The 22,390-nt window shown below is 50.6% G+C and overlaps 2 protein-coding genes across 4 annotated transcripts in view; one reads left to right on the top strand and one right to left on the bottom strand.

The window, feature by feature from the left end:
* CHERP (calcium homeostasis endoplasmic reticulum protein) overlaps positions 1 to 7,242 on the top strand; it is an 18,566-nt gene extending 11,324 nt beyond the window's left edge. For 2 of the 3 annotated variants that reach the window (XM_070416323.1, XM_070416322.1), the window contains exons 10-17: positions 467 to 902; positions 2,222 to 2,460; positions 3,275 to 3,408; positions 4,143 to 4,229; positions 4,668 to 4,817; positions 4,910 to 5,026; positions 5,461 to 5,555; positions 5,814 to 7,242. In XM_070416323.1, the coding sequence (XP_070272424.1) occupies positions 467 to 902; positions 2,222 to 2,460; positions 3,275 to 3,408; positions 4,143 to 4,229; positions 4,668 to 4,817; positions 4,910 to 5,026; positions 5,461 to 5,555; positions 5,814 to 6,007 (1,452 nt within the window). In that variant the 3' untranslated portion in view covers positions 6,008 to 7,242. The remainder of the gene's footprint in view (positions 1 to 466; positions 903 to 2,221; positions 2,461 to 3,274; positions 3,409 to 4,142; positions 4,230 to 4,667; positions 4,818 to 4,909; positions 5,027 to 5,460; positions 5,556 to 5,813) is intronic. The other variant, XM_070416324.1, reaches the window with a different exon arrangement.
* Positions 4,046 to 22,376, bottom strand: CUNH19orf44 (chromosome unknown C19orf44 homolog). Its single transcript, XM_070416325.1, has 9 exons — positions 22,312 to 22,376; positions 17,455 to 18,220; positions 15,277 to 15,574; positions 14,003 to 14,076; positions 12,630 to 13,047; positions 11,450 to 11,545; positions 9,426 to 9,592; positions 7,682 to 7,763; positions 4,046 to 5,088 (listed from the first exon to the last, which is right to left on the bottom strand). Exons 2-8 carry the CDS (start codon positions 18,217 to 18,219, stop codon positions 7,692 to 7,694), a joined length of 1,890 nt encoding a protein of 629 aa, XP_070272426.1. The 5' UTR covers position 18,220; positions 22,312 to 22,376; the 3' UTR covers positions 4,046 to 5,088; positions 7,682 to 7,691.
* Between the last annotated feature and the right edge of the window lie 14 nt (positions 22,377 to 22,390).

The raw sequence follows: 22,390 nt of genomic DNA, 5'->3' as shown, positions 1-22,390 counted from the left end.
CTGAGTGCAAGTAGTTCAGTGGGAGATGTCCCAGGAGAAGAGCACAGGGTCGAGGGAAGTTATGAAAGGGCTGATTCGGGGTGGGTGGCCTCTGGGGCTCAGCCACTACATACACTCTGGATGCAACGGGGGAGGCACCTCTGTGCTGTCCACAAGGGGGTGTTCCGATTCCCTGTATATGGGGCTTCTAGAAAGTCCTGTATGAGGACCCAGAGAAGGCCTCAGCCACGATGGGGTGCAGAAACTTGGGAGTCAGGTTATCAGCATGGACACGAGGGGCCCGTGGTAGGGCAGATACCACTGCACCCACTGTAAACAGAGTAAAGCACCCATTCTGAACGGCAGAGTAAACATAGCACCGTGGCCTGCCCAGGGCCACGCCCAGCAGACCATCAGCGTGCAGCTCCTGGCAGTGTGGAGGCTGGATGGGCCTGGAGAGGGCTAACATCTGCTCTTTGTCTCACAGCCTCCCGAGCAGCCCCCCTATCCACACCACCAGGGTGGGCCACCCCACTGCCCCCCTTGGAACAACAGCCATGAGGGCATGTGGGGTGAGCAGCGTGGGGACCCCGGCTGGAACGGCCAGCGTGACGCACCCTGGAACAGCCAGCCCGACCCCAACTGGAACAGTCAGTTCGAGGGCCCCTGGAACAGCCAGCACGAGCAGCCGCCCTGGGGTGGTGGCCAGCGAGAGCCGCCCTTCCGCATGCAGCGGCCACCACACTTCCGCGGGCCCTTCCCACCCCACCAGCAGCACCCACAGTTCAACCAGCCACCACACCCCCACAACTTCAACCGCTTCCCGCCCCGCTTCATGCAGGATGACTTTCCCCCGAGGCACCCCTTCGAGCGGCCCCCCTATCCTCACCGCTTTGACTACCCTCAGGGGGACTTCCCTGCTGGTGAGTGTTTTGCATGTTTGAGGTCCAGTACACACAGCCCTCTCCTGCCCCTGGTTCCTGGAGAAGTCCTGGTTGCCTGCCTGGAGGAGGCACCTGACAGATTGGTCTCCTGAGCAAGCTGATGGCATTGCTCTTGGTCTTTGGTGTGTCCCTGATGTGCCCAGAGGCTAGGTCATAGGCAGAGGGTCATGGGATGACAGAGGAGAATAGACCACACACCAAGCAGTAGAGGGGTGACACTTTGGTCCCTCCTCCTAGGAATAGGGCACTGTCTCTGTCCTGCAGAGAAGGGCAGATGGATTCCAAAAGGAGAAGTAACCCCCAAGTGCCCATAGCAACAGGCACCAAGTCCAGGGCCCACACTGCTGTCATAGGATTGGTTTCCCGTTCCTTGTGTCAACAGTTTTCATCAGCTTTCCTACTTGATTATTGTTGTTTTTCAGAGCTTTATTTTTGTTAACTTTCTCTTTTTAAAATAAAATTTTAAATATGTTTTTATTGATTTCAGAGAGAGGAAGGGAGAGAGAGAGAGAAACATCAATGATGAGAGAAAATCAGCGATTGGCTGTGTCTTGCACATCCCCAACTAGGGATGGAGCCCACAACCCAGGCATGTGCTCTGACTGGTTCATGAAATCGATGTTCAGCCGCTGAGCCACACCAGCTGGGCTTAAAAGAATTTTATTCTTACTGTATTACTGCCTCTACCTTAAAACCCTCCATTGGTTATAAATTCAGCTCGGAGATCACTTAGCATGTGTATTGTTTGTGTTAACATCCTGGGGTGGCATGACAGTCCCACAGATGGGGTGGCTCCAACAACAGTTACTGTTTCCCAGTCTAGAAACAAGGTTAGTTTCCTCTAATGTCTCTCTCCTCGACTTGTAGATGGCTACCTTCTCCCTGTGTCCTAATCTTTTAAGTCATATTGAATCAGGGCCCACCCATATGACTTCATTTTAAGTTAATTATCTCTTCAGAGGGAGAGTTAGGACTGGTGGTGGTGAATGCGGGGTCGGGGATGGGGAGGAGATACAATTTAGCCCATAACACTGCTGTTAGAAGGTTCTGTGATTTCCCTATGGTTCCTTCTTTAACCTACGAGGTCCATCAGGTGCTGCTGTGGGTGCCAGCCCCCTTCGAGCCTCTGCTCCTCCCCTCTTGCTGCATTGCCTGAGCAGTGAGTGAAGCAGTGCGAGGGGAGGTGATGGAAGAGTTGCTCAGAAAGTGGGTGTTGGCATCCTTGCTCCTCTCTGAGCTCCTTGGGCCGCCTGGCTCATAAATTCCCTGTGAGCCTGAGAGAAGTTTCTGTTTTGCAGAGATGGGACCCCCTCACCATCACCCTGGCCATCGCATGCCACATCCTGGGATCAATGAACACCCGCCCTGGGGGGGACCCCAGCACCCCGACTTTGGCCCTCCGCCCCATGGCTTCAATGGGCAACCGCCCCACATGCGGCGACAGGGCCCTCCCCACATCAACCACGATGACCCCAGTCTGGTCCCCAACGTTCCCTACTTCGATCTCCCCGCCGGGCTAATGGCCCCCCTTGTGAAGGTAAGGTCTGTGGTGAGTGCCACGCTGAGTGGGACATGCTCGGGCCAGTGCCTCTGCCTCCATGTGAAAGGTTCACAGATGAAACTAATTCCCCGTAGGCTACAAAACTGCTTCCCCAGGCCACTTCCCCCATCTCCCACTCCCCAGTGGACTCGACCAAGCCCGTCTGTGAGAATGCACCCGAGTCTGTGAGGCCCGTGTCCCCTGATCCCTCTGCATCTTTCTGGTGCTATGAGTTTGGTGCCACTTGGGGCAGGCTGGGTTGGGCATGAGGCACGGGTCCTCTTAGTAATGGTTCTTGGAAGCCACCTTGTCCAGGGGTTGACGGCAGAGGGGTTTTTCAGGAAAGGGGCAACCGCTGAGGTGTGCCTTCATGGAACCTGGGAATGCACGTGAGGGGTGAGGTGAGCAAGGGGCTGGGACAGGCAGAGGGACCAGCAGATGAGCCAGTTCCTGGGCTGGGCTAAGGCTCCTGATTGTGGGAGGGCCCTCAAGGGAGATACCAGGGCTCTGGGTAGGAAGTCAGGGCACAGGGTGGCACCTGCAGGCAGAGCAACTGGGATTCACAGCATGTCTGTGAGTGAACCAGGGCTCTTTCTGTCTCCTTTCCTGAAGGCCATGTCTTCTGTGGTCATTTTTTTGGAGAAAGAATTCTGTGGCTTTTATCAGCCTCAAAGAGGGTGGGCCTTCCAGCGAGGGCTGGGTGAGCACCCTGATGCCCAGGGCAACCCTAACCCAAACCAGGCCCTGTCTCCTGGGTGGGCCTGATGGGGGCTCCAGCAAGATGTGGTGACAACTGTGTTCTCCACTGCAGCTAGAAGATCACGAGTACAAGCCTTTGGACCCTAAAGACATCCGCCTTCCCCCTCCCATGCCACCCAGTGAGAGGCTGCTGGCGGCCGTGGAGGCCTTTTACAGCCCTCCTTCCCATGACAGGCCAAGGAACAGGTACGGGGCCTGGGGAGACCCAGCAGTGGGGCCAGTGATGGGAGGGGGTGTCTATCCCATCTCCCAACCCGTCTTCCCCCAAGTTTGCTTCACAAGAAAGACTCTTACCACCCATACCTTCTACCCAGCATGGTGTGAGGCCCAGGTGAGGAGTGTGGTGTCTCTAAGAGAAATGGCATTATAGGGTCCGTTTCTCTCCTGACTATGGGTGGTGTGTGTCACACAGTGGCCCTTGATGAAAGGCTTCTCTGTTTGGGACGCGTTATCTTGCTGCACATCCAGGCTTTGTCATGGGTCCCTTTCAGGATACCCTCCCCCAAAGGCCTTATCACCAGCCCATTGCTTCCTTTCCTGTGCCAGGCACAGGTTCCCATCTGAGTCACAGCCCCTGGTTCCCAGTTACGATTACCACAGGCCCTAAGACCCTCAGCTCTGTCTTTCCACTGCAGTTCAGAGGGGCCGAGAGCCGGTGGTGTCAGGTATAAGCCCAGTCTCTCCACCTCCCAGAGGTGTCCCGACCTCAGCCTGCTTCCTCATCTGAGAAAGGGCGTCCCGTGGAAATGACAGCCCCAGTGCTGTCTGTGGTGGCATGCACGCCGCATCCCGAGTGGAGGTGGGGGGCGGGGGGATGCTTGTGGGTAGGAGGTAGCCTCCTCCCTCCTGAGGAGATTTCCCAGTGCCCTTCGGGAAGGAGGCTGGTGTGGTCACGTGTGCTCACATTGCCCATTTTACAGCGAAGGCTGGGAGCAGAATGGCCTCTACGAGTTCTTCCGAGCAAAAATGCGGGCCCGACGGCGGAAAGGCCAGGAAAAGAGGAACAGGTAAGCGCGTCCCTGCTGACTGGTATGGAGTCATCATGCCTCCCTGGCTAGTCTTGTCATGAATTGGCTTAGAGTGAACCAGACACACTGTTCTGTCACACCCTGACATGTTGGATCATGCCCCCAACACCTAATGTCATAAAACATACGCTATCACCCCCAATCATAGACAAAGTCAGGTCTAGCCCCTGCCTGGCTCTTGGGTCTAGCCCCTATGTTAAAGGTGCTAGGAGCCCTTCCCACAAGCCTGAGTTAAAACACCAGCACAAGAGAAGTTGGCTTTGGTCTGTATTCACCGAGCTGTTTAGGAAAGTGACACCGTGGTGTGAATGGCATGTCCGTACCCCTGGGGTCATTTGAAATTGGGTGGGGGTGGCAGGCTCAGCCTGTGTGGGAGCTGGGAGGTGCCAGCTCCAGCTCACCAGCCTCTCCCTGCAGCGGACCCTCACGGTCTCGGAGCAGATCCAAAAGCCGAGGGCGCTCCTCCTCTCGCTCCAACTCGAGGTCTTCCAAGTCGTCTGGCTCATACTCCAGGTCACGGTCACGCTCCTGCTCCCGTTCCCGCTCCTACTCCCGTTCCCACTCCAGGTAGGCAGGTACCACCTCTCGGGGACTGAGCCTGAGGCTTCAAGGCTGCCCAACTGACCCGCTGGGCTCTCCCCACAACTTTGCCCCAACAGGAGCCGTAGCCGATCCCGCTCCTCAAGAAGCCGCTCGAGGTCCCGCTCCCGCTCCAGGTCCAAGTCATACTCCCCAGGCAGGAGACGTCGGTCGCGGTCCAGGAGCCCCACTCCGCCGTAAGATTTCTGTCTTAACTGTCCAGTGCCCTGCTGGTAGCGCTGGAACCTCTGAGGCTTTGCTGTGAATGTTGAAATGTCATTTAGAAGACATGCTCCTGGTGGTCCCTGCTGGCACAGGGCCTCAGGGACACGCAAGCATTAACGCAGTGACAGTGGCACTTCCTTATCTCACATGGTGGCTGGGCTCTGTTTCTAACCGTTTTAGGGGCTTGGTGTGACCCTTGCTGCACAGTGTGAAGCGGGGCAATCACCTTAGACAGTTCCCGTTATCAGGCTTGTGAAGAGGATGAAGAATAATAGAGACACAAGTGTGTGTGTGTCCATCCTGCACTGTGACTGTTCTCATATGCCACACCCTGTAATATTCTAAGTTTTCATTCCAATAAATATACCTGCTCATTTTTAAAAGATGTAACCTGTCTTAATTTTAGTTCCTCAGCTGGTCTAGGTTCTAATTCAGCACCTCCTATACCTGACTCCAGGCTTGGGGAAGAGAACAAAGGACATCAGATGCTGGTGAAAATGGGTAAGGTCCGGGGAAGAACAACTTGTTCTGGGATTTTGAGGTTGGGGATGATGGCGTCAGAGGAAGTCCCAGCTCACCACCCTGTCTTTGAAAGAGGGTGAGCCTGCTGGGCATTCTTTACCAGCTGTGTGCTTATAAACAGCATTTATGCATGTTACTCACCTCCCCAAATGCATTCCTACTTAACTTTGTGTCAGGGTAAAGGCACCAGATTGCAGTTTTTGAGGTTGTAACCACTCACCCCTCTTTCTTCCTCAGGCTGGAGTGGATCTGGTGGCCTCGGCGTGAAAGAGCAAGGGATCCAGGACCCCATCAAGGGGGGGGACGTGCGGGATAAGTGGGACCAGTACAAGGGTGTGGGTGTGGCCCTGGACGACCCCTACGAGAACTACCGCAGGAACAAGAGCTACTCCTTCATCGCCCGCATGAAGGCCAGGGACGAGTGCAAGTAGGTGTGCTGAGGAGCTAGGCCCTCCGCCCAGCTTGGCAAGTGGGACCTTCCTGGCTTATTGGATGTGGAAGATGGTAGGGACCTCGGTTCTCACAGCCTCCATTTTTGGGGAGCTACAGAAGAGGACAGCCATAGCATACCTAGTGACCAGTGCCATGCTCTACTGCGGGAGGCACAGGCCCCACCGGCAAACCAGCTTTCACATAGAGGAAAGATTCACATGAGGACACCCTGCACTCATTCCCTGGACAGTGAAGCGAGAAACATGAGCCTCACCCCCTGGACAAGAATCCTTGACACCTGTAGGAATGGATTTTTCGTCTCTTCCCAGTCAGATGCGAGTCTCCGCTTAAATCAGCAAGCATGTGTGGAGGAGGCCTTGGGCGCGCACACCAGGTGCCGGACTAGGGTGCAGCGGGCCAGCTCTACAACCTGCACCTCCCACTTACGTCGTGACAAAGCTCAGGCCAGGCGCTAGTACTGCTCACTCTTTAACAAAGGAAAAACAAAACCTTGATTTGCAACATTAAACAGGGTTTTCATTTTTACTCCAAATGGTTTAGTTTTTAAAACATGTTGATCGAAGATGATCCCCAGTGCGATAATTTGAAACTTGATTCCTCCAAGACATACTGGCCCTTAGTTATTTTAGTTAAGTTGAATTCTTTTTTAAACGTTAGCCATTTGCTGTTATTTCCAGAAAGAAAAGGACCTAAGAAGATGGATCTGAGACATCTTCAGGTCACAGAATGGTCCCCGGGGGGATCTGTGCCCTTAACGTCTACTTGTGTTTTTCACTTAAAAGAACCCCGACACCAGCACTTGCGTGCAATAGTCCATTCAGACCCAGTGTGGGGAGGAGCCACGGGCCGTGCCTCCTGCTCTGTCACTTCCTTTTCCCACCCCCCCCCCCCCCCTGCAACCACAAGGAGGTGAGGCCTGGAGGGAGCCTCGGGGGCCACACTGGGATCAGCTGCACTTAGTATCTTCAGGCAGCGGGGTGTGGTGCCGTTTATTTGTACAGAAACATTTTCAAAAAATTCTTTTCGATAAGATGAAAAATCCTCCAACTTTTCAACCTGATGTGATAAAATATTTGATTTTGTTCTAGGTTTCCTGTAGCTGTGAATTGTTTAAATGTGTCTGATTCAGGATATAAAGCATAAACACGTGCTGTTAACAATTTCTTGTGGGTTTTACTGTTTTGCCTTCAAATAAAGACTTTTTCATAAAGACCTTTTTCTTGGTGTGTGGAGCTCAGAAGTGTGCTCAGGCTCAGATGGGAGGAGGGGTGTCTGAGTGTGGACTGAGTTGTAGGCTCAGGTCAAAAGCTCTGCCTGGTGTCTCACACCAAGGTCCCCGGGATGGACCCCTGGCCCTGTGTCCTCGTTAGTAAATGGGACTCTCATCCCCTTCGACCTCAGCTCATTGGGAGGCCAGTGCCGGCACAGGTGGAGCCGTTCCCCGGGGCTCCAGACAGGCCGGCAGCCTCTGTGGCCATGAGTGGTAACGTCACCCGTGTTCCATTTCCACTGGTCTATGGTCTGTCCTTGGGTGCTGGGAGGGGAAAGCACTCAGGTGCGTCCTAGGTGCCACCTGCCCCCTCCCACATTAAATATCCCCTGGACGGCTGGAATACTAGACCAGCTTGTTGGAACCACAAGCCAAGCCTTACCTGGCGGTGCTCACAGCTCCTTCCTCACCTCCCTCAGAGCGTCCTCCATGGTCAGTGGGGCGGGTCTGTGGTGCCTGATGTACTGTGGAGCAGAGGACAGACAGGGACATGTCACCACCACGCCCCAGCCTGCCGGGGCTTCGGGTGCTGAAGACAGTGCCCGTCCCCAGCAGTTCCTGGTCACGCTGACCAAAAAATGACAGATGCCATGTGATAACGCTGTGGGAACCAAGGAGAGATGAGCCCTGGCTGACTGAGTCTGAAAGGACGGACGAGTGACTGCTGTCAGGAAGGAAGGAGGGCTGGGTGCCCTTCTCAGGACACGGGCCCAGAGTGGGCAGCGAGGAGCCATGGAAGGCTATGGACAGCAACGTGGTCAGATCACCACCTACGTCCAGTCAACTGATGGACGTCCAACAGAGGAACAAAAGGGATCCCACAGGGTGCAACCAGCAAAGTCCGGAATGTGGGAGACTATCAGACAAACAACGTGTTTTCTCTAACAAAACAAAAGAAATGGGCGGGGGGCGGGGGGGGGGGGGTGTAGAGCAGTGGTTCTTAAAGTGGGTCCCCAGTGGGCCACTGTGCCGCCAACCACCTGGGTAGTCACAGACTTTGGGTGCTACACTGCTCAAGGCTGAGAATCACTTTTCCAGATTAGGAGGCTAAATAGACAGAAGGCATCCTGATGCATGGACTGTGTCTGGATCCTGATGAAACAAATAGGAACGGCCGGGCCAGCATGGCTCAGTGTTTGAGCATCAACCTATGAACCAGGTCATGGTTCGATTTGGGTCAGGGCACGGCCCGGGTTGTGGGCTCGATCCCCAGTGTGGGGTGTGCAGGAGGCAACCGAGCAGTGATTCTCATCATTAATGTTTCTGACTCTGTCTCCCTCTCTCTTCCTCTCTGAAATCAATAAAGATTTTTTTTAAAAAAAATAGGAACATGTTCAACTTTTATGAGATAAGTGGAAATCTGAACCGTGGATTTCAAACAATATAAAGTTAATTGGGTGTTGGTATGATAATGGTACTGTGACTATTTTTTAAAAAGTCCTTATTTTTTAGAAATACATACTGAAATATCGGTAGATAAAATTATTTTTAAAATCATACAGAACAGATCATATAATATGCCATTCCTATAAAGAAGTATACATGTAATATATAATATACTTAGTACATTGTAATGTATTTTATATATTGCATATTATAACATGACATATTACACATCAAATAGTTCATATTTTACATAAGAAAAGTGTACAGAATATATCAAGCTTGTACTAGTTATCTCTGAAATTACAGAGGACTATGTAAGTTACATCTCTCTGTAACTGTTTTTATAAAATAGCAGACTTTGTGTGGTCAGACAAAAATTAAATGTTTGGAGGGAAAAAGAGGTGAGTGTGTCATCCCTTGAGCTTCAGCCCATGGGACTGAGAAGAGCCATCACGCTGGGTGGTCCAGGAGAAGAGTCTGTGGAGGGACAGCACCCCTCACCAAGGAGGCCACCGTTGGTCAGAGGTCACTCAGAGGGGGGCAGCTTTGGTGCATGCCAGGCTGGCCATCAGCGCCTCGGCCCCACACCGGCTCTTGTCATGGACAAGAAGAGAGCAGGTTCCTTCCCATAGGACAGAAGGTGGCTGGGCCCAAGGACCCCTGCTGCCCTGGGCTGAGTGCTGTCCCCCTGGTCGGAGCCCCGCCTGCCCTCCCTCTCCCATGGGGGGCAGCTGTGTCACCTCTTTGGTTTCCTCCAGGGTGTGGTAGTGGAATGAGTCTTGGTCCAGGGACTGCAGGAGGGACCCGTGCAGGTGCCGGCTGGTCTCCATGAACTGCTGCGTCAGGCTCAGCTGCTGCTTAAGCATGTCATTGAGGGCGAACACGGCCGGGCTGTAAGCTGTCAGGGCTGCCCCCAGCACCGAGTTACTGAGCGGCCCCTGGGCCCCTGTCCCCCCATCCCCACCCCTGTCCCCTCATCTTGTCAGCGTCAGCTGCTTTGGGCCCAGGTGTTCTGCAGGCCCCACTCCTTCTGCTATGTCTCCATACTTTCCAGAAGCAATGCCACCTTGGGAAGTAGTGAAGGCCTTGCCTTTTGTCTGTCTCTAATAAATGAACTGCCTTCTCCTGATGTGAACCTCAGAGCTGCATGTCAAGAATGCTCACCTCTTGGGCAGATTCGGAAGTCTTCACCTCCACATCCAACACACAGAAAGGTTAGTAAACTGACACCCAAAATGTGCAGTTGCACAATATAAATCTATTTACACTACCCACTATCCACTTAAATATGAGGAAGGGGCCCTAACCGGTTTGGCTCAGTGGATAGAGCGCCGGCCTGCAGACTGAAGGGTCCCGGGTTCGATTCTGATCAAGGTCATGTACCTTGGTTGCGGGCACATCCCCAGTAGGGGGTGTGCAGGAGGCAGCCTAAGGCAGCCGATCGATGTTTCTCTCTCATTGATGTTTCTAACTCTCTATCCCTCTCCCTTCCTTTCTGTAAAAAATCATTAAAATATATATTTTTTTAAAAATATGAGGAAGGGGGTAAATTTGACTTATGCATTTTTAAACACGTAATTAAAACAAAATTTTTAATAAACAATTAGAATTAAAACTGCAAGTGTTAAAAATGATCATTATTCAAATATATAGTAACGCTAGAGGCCCAGTGCATGGATTCGTGCACTGGTGGGGGGCGTGGCCTGCGGGGATCGGCCTGCTGTAGGAGCGCTGCTCAACCATCCCCATCAGCCAAGCATTGAGCATCTGACCCCTGGTGGTCAGTGCGTGTCAAAGTGACTGGTCAACCGGTTGTTCTGGTTGTTCTGCCATTTGGTTGCTGGGCTTTTATATATATATATAGATGGAAAAATCTTCGAGGTTAATATTAAGTTTTTAAAAATCTCTTTTTAAACATATAAACATTTCTTTTGTAACAATTACTATATTTTAATATCTTCATATTTTTAAAATATTAAGAAAACTAAAATGGGGGGGAAATAACAAGTACTAGTGTAACCTTGCTGGTGTCACGTGAGCTCAGTGGCCCCATGGGCTCCCTAAGAAAAAGGCTTTTGGAGGACTGTTGCGTGCCTTCCTCCCACCCCAGGCTGGATTGGGTCTCCCTAGGCTCCATGACTCCCCCAGACTCAGCAAGGAGGCCAGTCACAGTACTGGCTGAGTGTCTTCAGAGGAAAAACAAATAATGGATTCTGGATTAAAAGGCTCAAAGGGGAACATACAAAATAGAAATAGCCTGGTGAATGGAGAGGCTTAGAGGTGTGTTACTTATAACCTTCCTCTTTTGTCTGACATTCGTATCCTTTGGCGAGACAGATGGAGGGTTCTTGATCACTCAGTCTATCGCAGCGGTTCTCAACCTATGGGTTGTGACCCCTTTGGGGGTCAAACAACCCTTTCACAGGGGTCACTTAAGACCATCGGAAAACACATATATAATTACATATTGTTTTTGTGATTAATCACTATGCTTTCATTATGTTCAATTTGTAACAATGAAATTGGGGGTCACCACCACATGAGGAACTGTATTAAAGGGTCGTGGCATTAGGAAGGTTGAGAACCATTGGTCTATCGTCTGGGATTCTAGGAACTGTAGCAGCTGCCTATGGCTCTGACAATCCCCACCAACGGATTCCTCACACCCAGCACTAAAGGGGGTGCCGCACCTCCAACGGTGGGGGTGATTTGCAGATGAAATGCATCCACTTCACCTCAAGGACCCCTCGAGCTGGGCTGTTACCTTCTATTGCATCTGCGCTGACGACATGACTGGCGATGGGTGTAGGGTCCACATAGGCACCTCCCAGGGCTGGCCCGATGGTCGCCATACCGGCCTCTGTCCCGAGGAAAAAGGGGGAGGGGTAAGTGGCCGGATTTGGAGCAATGGCTGCGGTAAGGCTAAGGCCCCCAATCTAAATGAACCAGTCCAGGAGAATTATACCTCCTTGCTCAGTCCAGGAACCAGCTCGGTCTACGCTGTGGATGTTGTCTAGACAAGGGAGCAAGACAATGCTTAAAGGAAAGGGAACTTTTGCCCTGGCCAGCGTTGCTCATTGGTTAGAGTGTTGGTCCACATACTGAAGGGTCTGAGGTTCAATTCCTGGTCAAGGGCACGTACCAGGGTTGTGGGTTTGATCCCTGGCCCCGGTCAGGAGGCAACCAATCTATGTTTCTTTTGCTCCCTCCCTCCATCCCTCTCCCTCTCTTCTAAAATCAATGGGAAAATATCCTTGGGCGAGGATTAACCAAAAAAAAAGGAAAGGGAACTTTCTTTCCAGAAGGGCCAAGGCTGACACCGGGGACAAGAGAAGTGTCTGGAAAGTCAGACTGGGCGTGATGAGAAGGGCTCCCTGCACCACAGGAGGGAACCCAAACACACCAACCTGAGACCACCAGCTAGTGCCGCCCTGGGAGAACTGCACCAGCCCCAGGAGCTGCTTGAAGACGCACTGTCCCAGGAGGCAGTTTCTGTCGCAATGCTGCTCCCCCAGGCTCACCCTGGGCACCACTGACATTTGGGCCACATCACTCTGTGGTGGGGGTGTCCTGGGCACTGCGGGGCATTAGCAGCCTTCCTGTCCTCCACCCAGCCGTCACAGCCCCAAACGGCTCCAGGCCTTGCCAATGTCCCCCGTGGCCAGAATCACTCCAGTTGAGAACTACCGCCTCGGTCAGTGATTCTGGAAACTCATAATGTTTGAGTGCTCGGAAGAGAGGGAAACACCCAGGGCAGCTGCCCCTCATCTGTGTAAGAGGAAAGCAGGGCGCCGAGCACCCCCAGCTAGTTAACCACGATAGCCAGACTCCAGACACTGGAGCTCCTTGTCACGCCTCCAGGGTGCCCACTGCACAGCCTGAGTGCCCGTCACTGCCACCGTGGCCTGCGCCTCCCTCCTCGGGCACTCCGGCCTCACACTTACGCTTTGTCCACTGGTAGGTGAAGGCGGGGTCAAGGGTCTGCACAGCCTGCTCCTTCATTGTGACTCTTGTCACATCCTGGGCCCACTTTTTCCGAGAGGCACCTGTTGGTGGGGGGTGGTCTGTCTGCAGGCTTGCAGAGAGTTCAGACAAAGTGGCCGACGTCCTGTCCAGACACTCCTCAGAATGGGTCGTTGGCTCTGATGCTGTCCGACTTGGGGATTTCTCGAAATCTTCCGAATAAGCCCAGCTCACCGTGCTGGCCGTAGGCTCCCCAGGCGTCGGCCGCAGGCTAGCAGCACGCTGGGGCGCAGCAGAGGAGGCCGAGGGCTCGCTCAGGTGCTCCGAAACCTCGCTTCCGGTCGGGGGGTCCCTGGACCCGGGGCTTTTGCTGGATGCCTTTTCCTTCAGACCTCCTTCCTAAAACGAAGGACAGCAGAGATAACTGGAAAGTGTCTTCGAGTGATGAACATGCTCCAGATACCACTGCCTTCGACGGGGTGCGGTGCCCCTGGGGGCCCACCAGGCGAGGGCCCACGTTGTCCTTCATGAGCTGTGTAGGGGGAGTCACTGAGTGGGATTCCTGATATGCTCCAGCACGGGCTGCTGCACGTAACACCGATGGTTTCAGGAGGGAGCACATGAGTGAAATCTGTTGAGGTGTCACTACTGTGTATTATTAGATGCCTTTGATATTGAGCTGGTCACTAATACGGCAAGAATCACAACGGGGCAGTGGAACAAGCCGGGCAGGTGCCGCTATGGGGTGGACTCCGTGGGGCCACTGCAATGGTCCACGGTATTAAGTAGCTTCATCCTGCTATCACCTAAGTCAGGGTCTCCCCTGAGGCACTCGACATTGGAGAGCCAGACGTTCTTTGCAGTGGGGGCCGTCCTGCCGTGCAGGGCACTGAGCAGCACCCAGCCCAGCAGCCACCCACTCAACGCCAGCAGCATCCCCCGCCACCCGCTCCCGCGGTCACGACAACCAAAACATGTCTCTAGACATCATCACATGTCCCCTGGGGGCACAATCACCCCATTAAGAACTGCAGACTATCAAACTTCAGCGCGAAGGCCGGGGAGGGTTGCGGGGCAGGAGGGGGGGCGGGTAAGAGATCAACCGAAGGACGTGTATGCATGCATATAAGCATAACCAATGGACATAAGACACTGGGGGGTAAGAGGAGGCCAGGGGATTGTCAAGGGCGGGGAAAAAAAAAGGAGACATATGTAATACACTTTGTAATAGTTTAAGCAATAAAAAAATAAAAAATAATTTAAAAAAAAAGAACTGCTGACCTAAAGGAAGTGTAACAGTTGTAAACCTTCCTGAGTCATGACTTACAATGAAAAATGAGACAGTTGTACTTACTTTCTGTTCCAAGTCCGACTGCATGTTGACAGCTGGAGCCAGATCATCAAGGGATAAAACATTTATTCTAAAATCTGTAATTAAAAACGTAACATGGTAATATTTCCTCATTGACTTGCTCCATAAATGTTTGCCATCGTGTTCACCCGTGGGGCAGGCTGGCCTCTGCTGGCCGTCCTGCAGGAACACAGCAGGCACCACAGACAGCCCTTTAGTTCAGATCTGAGGACCCAGCTCCCCAGAAGGAAGAAATCCACGCTGGCAGCACATCTCTTTGCTTTCTCCTCTTTCTTAAAGACATACAATTTTAAAATAAAAGTGTTAAATAATGTGGAAATGTCTTTGACTAGAGATGTTTTTCTTTTCCAAATTTAAAAAGGAAAGGAGGTAAATTTCTTTCACAAAAAGGAGCACTGAGTTGCCTCTCTTTTGCACATGGCTCTAAAACAGTGGTTCTCAACCTTCTGGCCCTTAAATACAGTTCCTCCTGTTGTGACCCAACCATAAAATTATTTGCGTTGCTACTTCATAACTGTAATATTGCTACTGTTATGAATTGTAATGTAAATATCTGATACGCAGGATGGTCTTAGGCGACCCCTGTGAAAGGGTCGTTCGACCACCAAAGGGGTCGGGACCCGCAAGTTGAGAACCGCTGCTCTAGAAGGATTTCTAGGAGGATTTGGGCTATTGCTCTGTAATTGGTCAGGTTTCTGAATGAAGAGATTAAAGACAGAACAGCCCTGGCTGGTGTGGGTCAGTTGGCTGAGTGTCGTTCCATGCACCAAAAGGTCACACTATTCCTGGTCAGGGCACATTCCCACATCCCAGTCGGGGTGCGAACGGGAGGCAGCCGACTGATGTTTCTCTCTCACATTGATGTTTCTCCCTCTCCTTTCCCCTCTCTCTAAAAACAGACTTAAAAAATAAAAAGAGTCCTAACCGGTTTGGGGTTTGGCTCAGTGGATAGAGCATCAGCCTGAGGACTCAGGGGTCCTGGGTTCGATTCGGGTCAAGGGCATGTACCTTGGTTGCGGGCACATCCCCAGTAGGGAGTGTGCAGGAGACAGCTGATCGATGTTTCTAACTCTCTATCCCTCTTCCTTCTTCTCTGTAAAAACTCAATGTCCCCTTAGGAAAGGTCAGGGAGTGGAGGGTGTGACAAGGCGGACCATGCACCCCGGTGACAACAGCCTGTGACCACCACCCTGGGGACCCCAAGGAGGCCTCGCCCTGTCGGCCCAGGTGACACTGTGTGCAGGGCTGTGGGTTACCATTCAGGCTGTCCTCAGAGGCTTCCGAGCGCGACTCCTCCCCAGGCCCGGCCCCACTCCTCTCTGGAGAGGGTGAGAGCCTGCCACGTGCCTCCCTGGAGGGCACCAGCTTTGATGCCGCGCCGGATGCTGTGTCCCGGGGAACGTGAGTCTGTGGGGAGTGAGCTCTTGAGCCCACACTGCGAAGAGTCCCGTCTGCTAATTGGAAAGCTGGCAGATGTGCTGTCCCAGGTGGCTCTGCGCTGGAAAGGTCCTCACTGGATAGTGACAGGAGTTTCGGTTGAGTGGGGATCTGATCCTATTTTGGCAGAAATAAAAGAAACAAAATTACCAAACGCGTGGTAAGTAAGTCCTTATCATTTGACAATGTGGCTAGTAGGGTGCATGGGACCAAGGCTTCCTAGATCAGATATTCATCCCTCAGTGGCCCTCTCTCTTTCCCCTCATTTCTGGAAGTCACGGTACAACATTTAGACAAGATAATGTTAGAATTAAAAATACTCCACAAATAATCAGAAATGTCACTTTGCCTTCAAATACATACTGTTAATTACACATTTCTAAATGAAGGCTCCTAAGTACATGATCTATGATAGCTGGGACCTTCAACAGAGCCAAAATGAATATGCAGAGGGTTTCCCCATAAAACACAGCCTTCCCAATACTTAGCATTCACTAGGGTAGCTATAATCACAAAATAGAAAGTAAGCATTGGCAAGGATGTGGAGAAACTGGAACCCTCATACATGCTGGCGGGAATGTAAATGGTGCAGCCGCTGTGGAAAACAGCTTGACTGGTCATCAATAAGTTGCTCATAAAATTACTGTAGGACCCACTAATTCCACTCCGAGCTATTTACCCAAAAGAACTGAAAACAGAGACTCAGATACTTGTACACAAAAGCTCAGAGCAGCAGGATGCCCAAAAGGCAGACAACTCAAATGCCCACAATGGATTAGTGGATAAATAAGATGCGGTCCATCCACACAACAGAATATTATTCGGCTATAAAAAGAAGTGAGCCCTAGCCGGTTTGGCTCAGTGGCAACAACATCGGCCCATGGACTGAAGGGTCATGGGTTCAATTCTGGTCAAGGGCATGTACCTGGGTTACAGATTCAGCCCCCCGCCCGGGTCAGGACACATGCAGGAGGCAGCTAATCGATGTGTGTCTCTCACATCGATGTTTCTCTCTCTCTGTCTCATCCTCTCCCTTCCACTCTCTGTAAAAAACAATGGGAAAAATATCCTCAGGTGAGGCTTAACACACAAAAAACAAAAACAAAAGGAGTGAAGCACTGGCACACACTACAATGTGAATGAACCTGAGAACACCACGCTGAGCGAGGGAAGCCAGACACCAAAGGCCCTTTGTTGTGTGATTCCGTTTGTATGAAATGTCCAGGACAGACAAATCCATGGGGACGGAAAGCAGATCAGGGGCTGGGGGAGGGAGAAATGGGGAGAGATTATTTCATGGATACAGGATCCCCCTTCGGGGATGATAAGAATGTTCTGGAACTAGACAGAGGCGGTGGTTGCAAAACATTGTGAAAGTACTAAACGCCAGTGAACTGTTCATTTGAAAACGGTTAATTTTATGTGACTTTCATCTCAATTAAAAAAATGGAAATACAGCCTTCCCAGGTTAATGATTCCTGTGTGATACAAATGACAAGTAGGCATGGATTGCCTAGGGCCATGGCCGGCAAACTCATTAGTCAACAGAGCCAAATATCAACAGTACGACGATTGAAATTTCTTTTGAGAGCCAAATTTTTAAACTTAAACTATATAGGTAGGTACATTGTTATTAACTTAATTAGGGTACTCCTAAGGCTTAGGAAGAGCCACACTCAAGGGGCCAAAGAGCCGCATGTGGCTCGCGAGCCGCAGTTTGCCGACCACTGGCCTATGGCATTATCATGGCTGGTGTTCAATCAGACGAAGTGCTGCCCTGGGTGTACACAGTTACGAGTTATTGCAAAACTGCCTAACGTGTCCCAAATTCCATCCCCTGCAGAGCAGGCCCACAACAGGTAGCTGTGACGGTCTTTCCTCCTCAAACCCTGTTCTCACGTGGCTTCTGGGTGACACTTGCCATCAAAAGTCTCTGGTGCTACGACATAAAGGTACAAATGCAAAGACTGTTGAAAACAGATGCCTGCAAACCTTACCGAGAACAGTTCCATTTGTTTTTTCCCAATGACTCTGGCGCTGGTGAAGCCCTGATTCGTGCCTGGTTCTTTCCCTCTGAACGATTCCATCAAGCTTCCCAGCAGCTCTTTCATTTCCTCTTCGTCACTGTCTGGCGAACCCAGTTTTCTAACGGGTGCTTTCTCTTTGGGTGCTGACATAGTCCTCTCTTTCCCAAAACGGGCTTCAGGAGACAGCTCGTCAACAGGAGGCTCTCTCTTCTTCAGGAACCTACTGCCCTTCCCCGCCGGCCTGCGGCTCTCGGCGAGAGGAATGTCACGGGCCTGCTTCTGGGAGGTTTTGTCTGTGTTCTGTGAAGGAACTTCAGCTGGACTCCGAGGAGGCACTTTGTCTGCTCTCCAGGGAAGGCTGTCCTTGGAGGTCTTCGAGTTGGATTCCATGTCAGACAAGTCCACCTGCACCTTCCGGTTCATGATCTTGGACTCGATCTGGGCCAGCTTCCGCAGCGCGGCGCTGGTCCTGAGCTTTGAGGCAGTGGTCGGGGGGCTCCCTGAGGACAGCCAGGGCCCACTCCCCAGGCCAGCATCCTCTTTCGGGAAGAAGTGCTGTCCACCCATAGTTTGGCTTCTTTTTACAAATCTGCTATGACTGGGAGCTATTTTGGTAAGATTCCTACTGATTTTCAAGTTCTTTATTTTTTCCATCTTTGAATCTTCTAAGGAAATATCATTGAGATCACCAAAGATATCCCGCATGGGATGGCTGTTTTTTCTTGTTGAAGCCATTCTGAGGAGGAAAGAAAGAAAACGTATCATGCATTCAAACCACCCCTTTGTAGTCTAGTCAGACAGAGCCTTCCCTGCAAGCCTGATGACAGGAAAAATGATCAGACACTTGATACCATTTAAGCAATTACTGCTTTTTAAAAATATATTTTTTTATTGATTTCAAAGAGGAAAGGAGAGGGAGAGAGAGAGAGAGAAACATCAATGATGAGAGAGAATCATTTATTGGCTGCCTCCTGCACACCCCTCACTGGGGATTGAGCCAGCAACCTGGGCATGTACCCTTGACCGGAATCGACCCAGGACCCTTCAGTCTTCAGGCCGACGCTCTATCCACTGAGCCAAACCAGCCAGGGCTACCTACCACTTTCATGCCAGGTCTTAAATGAGATGTTACTGATGAAACACAAGAGCTAGCACTTCTCAGGCTGCAGCAGTATACCCGGCACTCTGCTCAGAGCTACATTATCTCATTTAATCCTCAAGCAACCCTGTGAGTCAATTATTGTCACCCCCTTTCGTACAGGAAGTGTAGAAAACAAAGCGCCTACAGGTTAGGTCACCGGCCAAGGTCACCTGGCGGGTGAGCACGTGAGCCAAATTCAAAGCTTCACTGCCTTGTTATTCCCCCTCTACGCTGAGTGACTCCCACTCCCCGATAAACCCAAGTCAGGGCTCCTCTGCTTTGTTTTGTTTTTAAATATATTTTTATTGATTTCAGAGAAGAAGGGAGAGGGAGAGAGAAATAGAAACATCAATGTTGAGAGAATCACTGATCGGCTGCCTCCTGCACGCCCCCCTAGTGGGGATCAAGCCTGTAACCCGGACATGTGCTCTGACTGGGAATCGAACTGTGTTCATAGGTCGATGCTCAATTACTGAGCCACGCCAGTCGGGCAGGGCTCCTCTTTTATCCATCCTCAACTCTCTAACAAAGAGCTGTTAAGACATAATCTGGCCCAGCTGGTGTTGCTCAGTGGTTGAGCAAGGATCAATGAACCAGGAGGTCACAGTTTGATCAATGGAGGCAACCGATCAATGATTCTCTCTCAACATTAATGTGTTTTTTCTTTTCTTTTTTATGTTTCTGTTTCTTTAACATTGATGTTTTCATTCCTCTCTCCTTCTCCCTTCCTCTCTGAAATCAATAAAAAATATATATATTAAAACACACACACACACGCGTGCACACACGCACACACACGCGTGCACACACGCACACACACACGCACGCACGCACACACATACAATCTGGCCCTGGCTGGGTGGCTTTGCTGGTGGGAGCATAGTCCCATACACCAAAAACGTTTCAGGTTCGATACCGGCCTGGGCACATACCTAAGTTGCGGGTTCGATTCCCAGTCAGGGCACGTACCAGAGGCAACTGATGGATGTTTCTCTCTCTCAATATCTCTCTCTCAATTTCTCTCTCTCTCTCTCTCTCTCTCTCTCTCTCAAGTCAATAAAACCATATCCTCTGGTGAGGATTTCAAAAATCACACACACAGTCAGTGTATTTGAGCTCCCTGGAAAAATCTTATTTCACTAAAAGTATGAGAACCGCTGACCTGGAAGGAGGGGAAAGCTACAGACAGATACAGCACCCTACCCTCAACAAATGTCAGCCATATATTATGTACACAAGCTGGTGTACATTTTTCTGAGGAGAAGGACCAGAACTTTCATCATATTCTGAAGTTCCTGTGCGCCCCTAAAGAACAGGAGCGACCGACTGCAAGATTTACAGATTTAGAGAGGTTTCCAAAGATTTTAAAGACGTAAATTGATGGAGAAATATGGTGTGGTGGGTGTGTATTTGCTGCACCCTTTAGTGCGAAACTCGGCAGCAGCAATGAAAATGTGAATTACAGCCCTGACTGGTTTGGCTCAGTGGATAGAGCATCGGCGTGTGGACTGGAAGGTCCCAGGTTCGATTCCAGTCAAGGGCATGTACCTTGGTTGCAGGCACATCCCCAGTAGGAGGTGTGCAGAAGGCAGCTGATCGATGTTTCTAACTCTCTATCCCTCTCCCTTCCTCACTGTAAAAAAAATCAATAAAATGTATTTTAAAAAGAAAATGTGAACTACACAGATCTCGCGACCTGAGAATTCCATGTCTGGGAATGTACTTATGATGAACATTCTCAATGTGCAAAGAGAATTTAGAGACATGGTGGCATTGTTTGTAGCCATAAACATCCAAACCCACCCACAGAGACCTGGGAAAGTCCAGGAAACAGCATTCAGATGATAGAACGATATACAGCCATTAAAAGGAATGAGGAGGGAAACAAAGGAATGAGGGAGATGTGTGCGGAACCGTGGGTTGTCTCCATACTGCGCTGAAATGAGGTCAACAACTATCTGTATGAACATTTTTGTAGGTGAGGCTCAGGAGGTGACTCAGCCCAGCCCATTCTGTGAGTCGGAGGGGAGGCCCCACCACCAGTCCAGGTTTTCTGGCATCTAGTTGTTCTGAAATCTTCCCTAGGTTTACAAATAACCAATGGAAAAATGGTTAAAACGGCAAATTTCATGTTATGTACATTACCACAACTAAAATAGACATATTTAAAATACACACAATTAAAAATAAATCAATAGGCAAAGGTCATGAACAGACATTTCTCCAAAGAGGATACTCAAATCGTCAACAAACCCTTGAAAAGATGTTCAACATCACTAGCCATTAGCAAAACGTAAATCAAAATCATCATAAGATTGCCCTAGCCGGTTTGGGTCAGTGGATAGAGTGTTGGCCCTCGGACTGAAGGGTCCTGGGTTCAATTTTGGTCAAGGGCATGTACCTCAGTTGCAAGCTCAATCTCCGGCCCCAAGGGAGCGTGCAGGAGAGAACCAATCCAAGTGCTCATCGGTGTTTCTCTTTCTCTGTCTCTCCTCCTCCCTTCCACTCTCTCTAAAATCAATGAAAAAATATCCTCTGGTGAGGATTAACAAAAAAATTTAAAAAAACACTATAGGATCCCACTTCACACCCACTAGGATGGCTATAACTAGATAGATAGATAGATAGATAGATAGATATTAACAAGCTTTGGCGAAGAAGCAAAGAAATTGCAACTCTCATACACTGTTGGGGAGGGGAAATTGTAAAATGGTGCAGTCACCAATTTAGAATATATCTGGTAATTCCCCAAAAGGTTAACCATAGTTACCAAATGATCCAGCAATTCCACTCCATGTGGCCCAAGATAAATAAAATATATGCAAATATTCATAACAGTTATCATTCATAATAGACAAAAAGAGAAAACCTAAATGTCCATTAATTAGAGAATGGATGAGAACTGAGGTCCATTCAGACAGTGAAATACTATTCAGCAATAAGAAAGAACAAATATCAATACACATAATAGGCATACATCTCAAACACATTACAGTGAGTGAAAGTAGCTAGATGCAAAACACCAGAAAAGACAAATCTATAGACTCAGCGCATCAGTAGCTGCTGAGCTAGGAGTGGGGGCGGGGATGGCTGCAAAGGGGAAGGGGGCATCGATCTCCTTGGAGCAGCGGTTCTCAACCTGTGGGTCCCGACCCCTTTGGCGGTCGAACGACCCTTTCACAGGGGTTGCCTAAGACCATCCTGCGTATCAGATATTTACATTACGATTCATAACAGTCGCTACATTACAGTTATAAAGTAGCAACGAAAATAATTTTATGGTTGGGGGTCACCACAACAGGAGGAACTGTATTTAAAGGGCCAGAAGGTTGAGAACCACTGCCTTGGAGTGATGCAAAGTTCTACAGCTGGACCATGGTGATGGCTGCACCACTTGGTAAGTTTATTAAAAAATAATGGACTTGTTCCCTTAAAAGGCATGCATTGTATGGTATATAAATGAATCCTCAATAAAATTGTTAAAAATAAAAAATCGAAGCACTGGAGTCTCTCCCCAGGCCTGGACCGATCCACACCGGATCACACTCCCGAACGGATCCAAACAGGGAAACTAGGGTAGGAGGCGCAGCTGGGGGGGCTGCCCTACCGCCACCCTCCCGTCCCAGCCCCAGAGCGCGCTTCGTTTCTCTCTTCAGAGCCCCTGCCGCCCAGCCTGCCCAGCCAACCTCCGCCCTCGATGTTCATCCACGGAGTCCAACGCCGCTCTCCGCCTGGCACTCAAACTTGAGAGGACCGTTGCCCCCG

Source organism: Myotis yumanensis, unplaced genomic scaffold (assembly GCF_028538775.1).
Source record: "Myotis yumanensis isolate MYYU_CA2020_CCGP unplaced genomic scaffold, mMyoYum1.0.hap1 SCAF_5, whole genome shotgun sequence".
NCBI classification, from domain to species: domain Eukaryota; kingdom Metazoa; phylum Chordata; class Mammalia; order Chiroptera; family Vespertilionidae; genus Myotis; species Myotis yumanensis.
The sequence above is the reverse complement of the archived record's forward strand: the minus strand, read 5'-3'. Positions and strand labels throughout refer to the sequence as shown.

Bases quoted from the DNA above. Each gene is read 5' to 3' on its own strand.
- CUNH19orf44 (XM_070416325.1), bottom strand. From the start codon at position 18,219: ATGGCTTCAACAAGAAAAAACAGCCATCCCATGCGGGATATCTTTGGT. The intron at 14,077-15,276 runs GTAACCCACAGC...TTTTAATTACAG, and splicing joins CTCTGAGGACAGCCTGAATG to ATTTTAGAATAAATGTTTTA. The intron at 7,764-9,425 runs GTGACACAGCTG...TCTGCTCCACAG, and splicing joins CCCTGGAGGAAACCAAAGAG to TACATCAGGCACCACAGACC.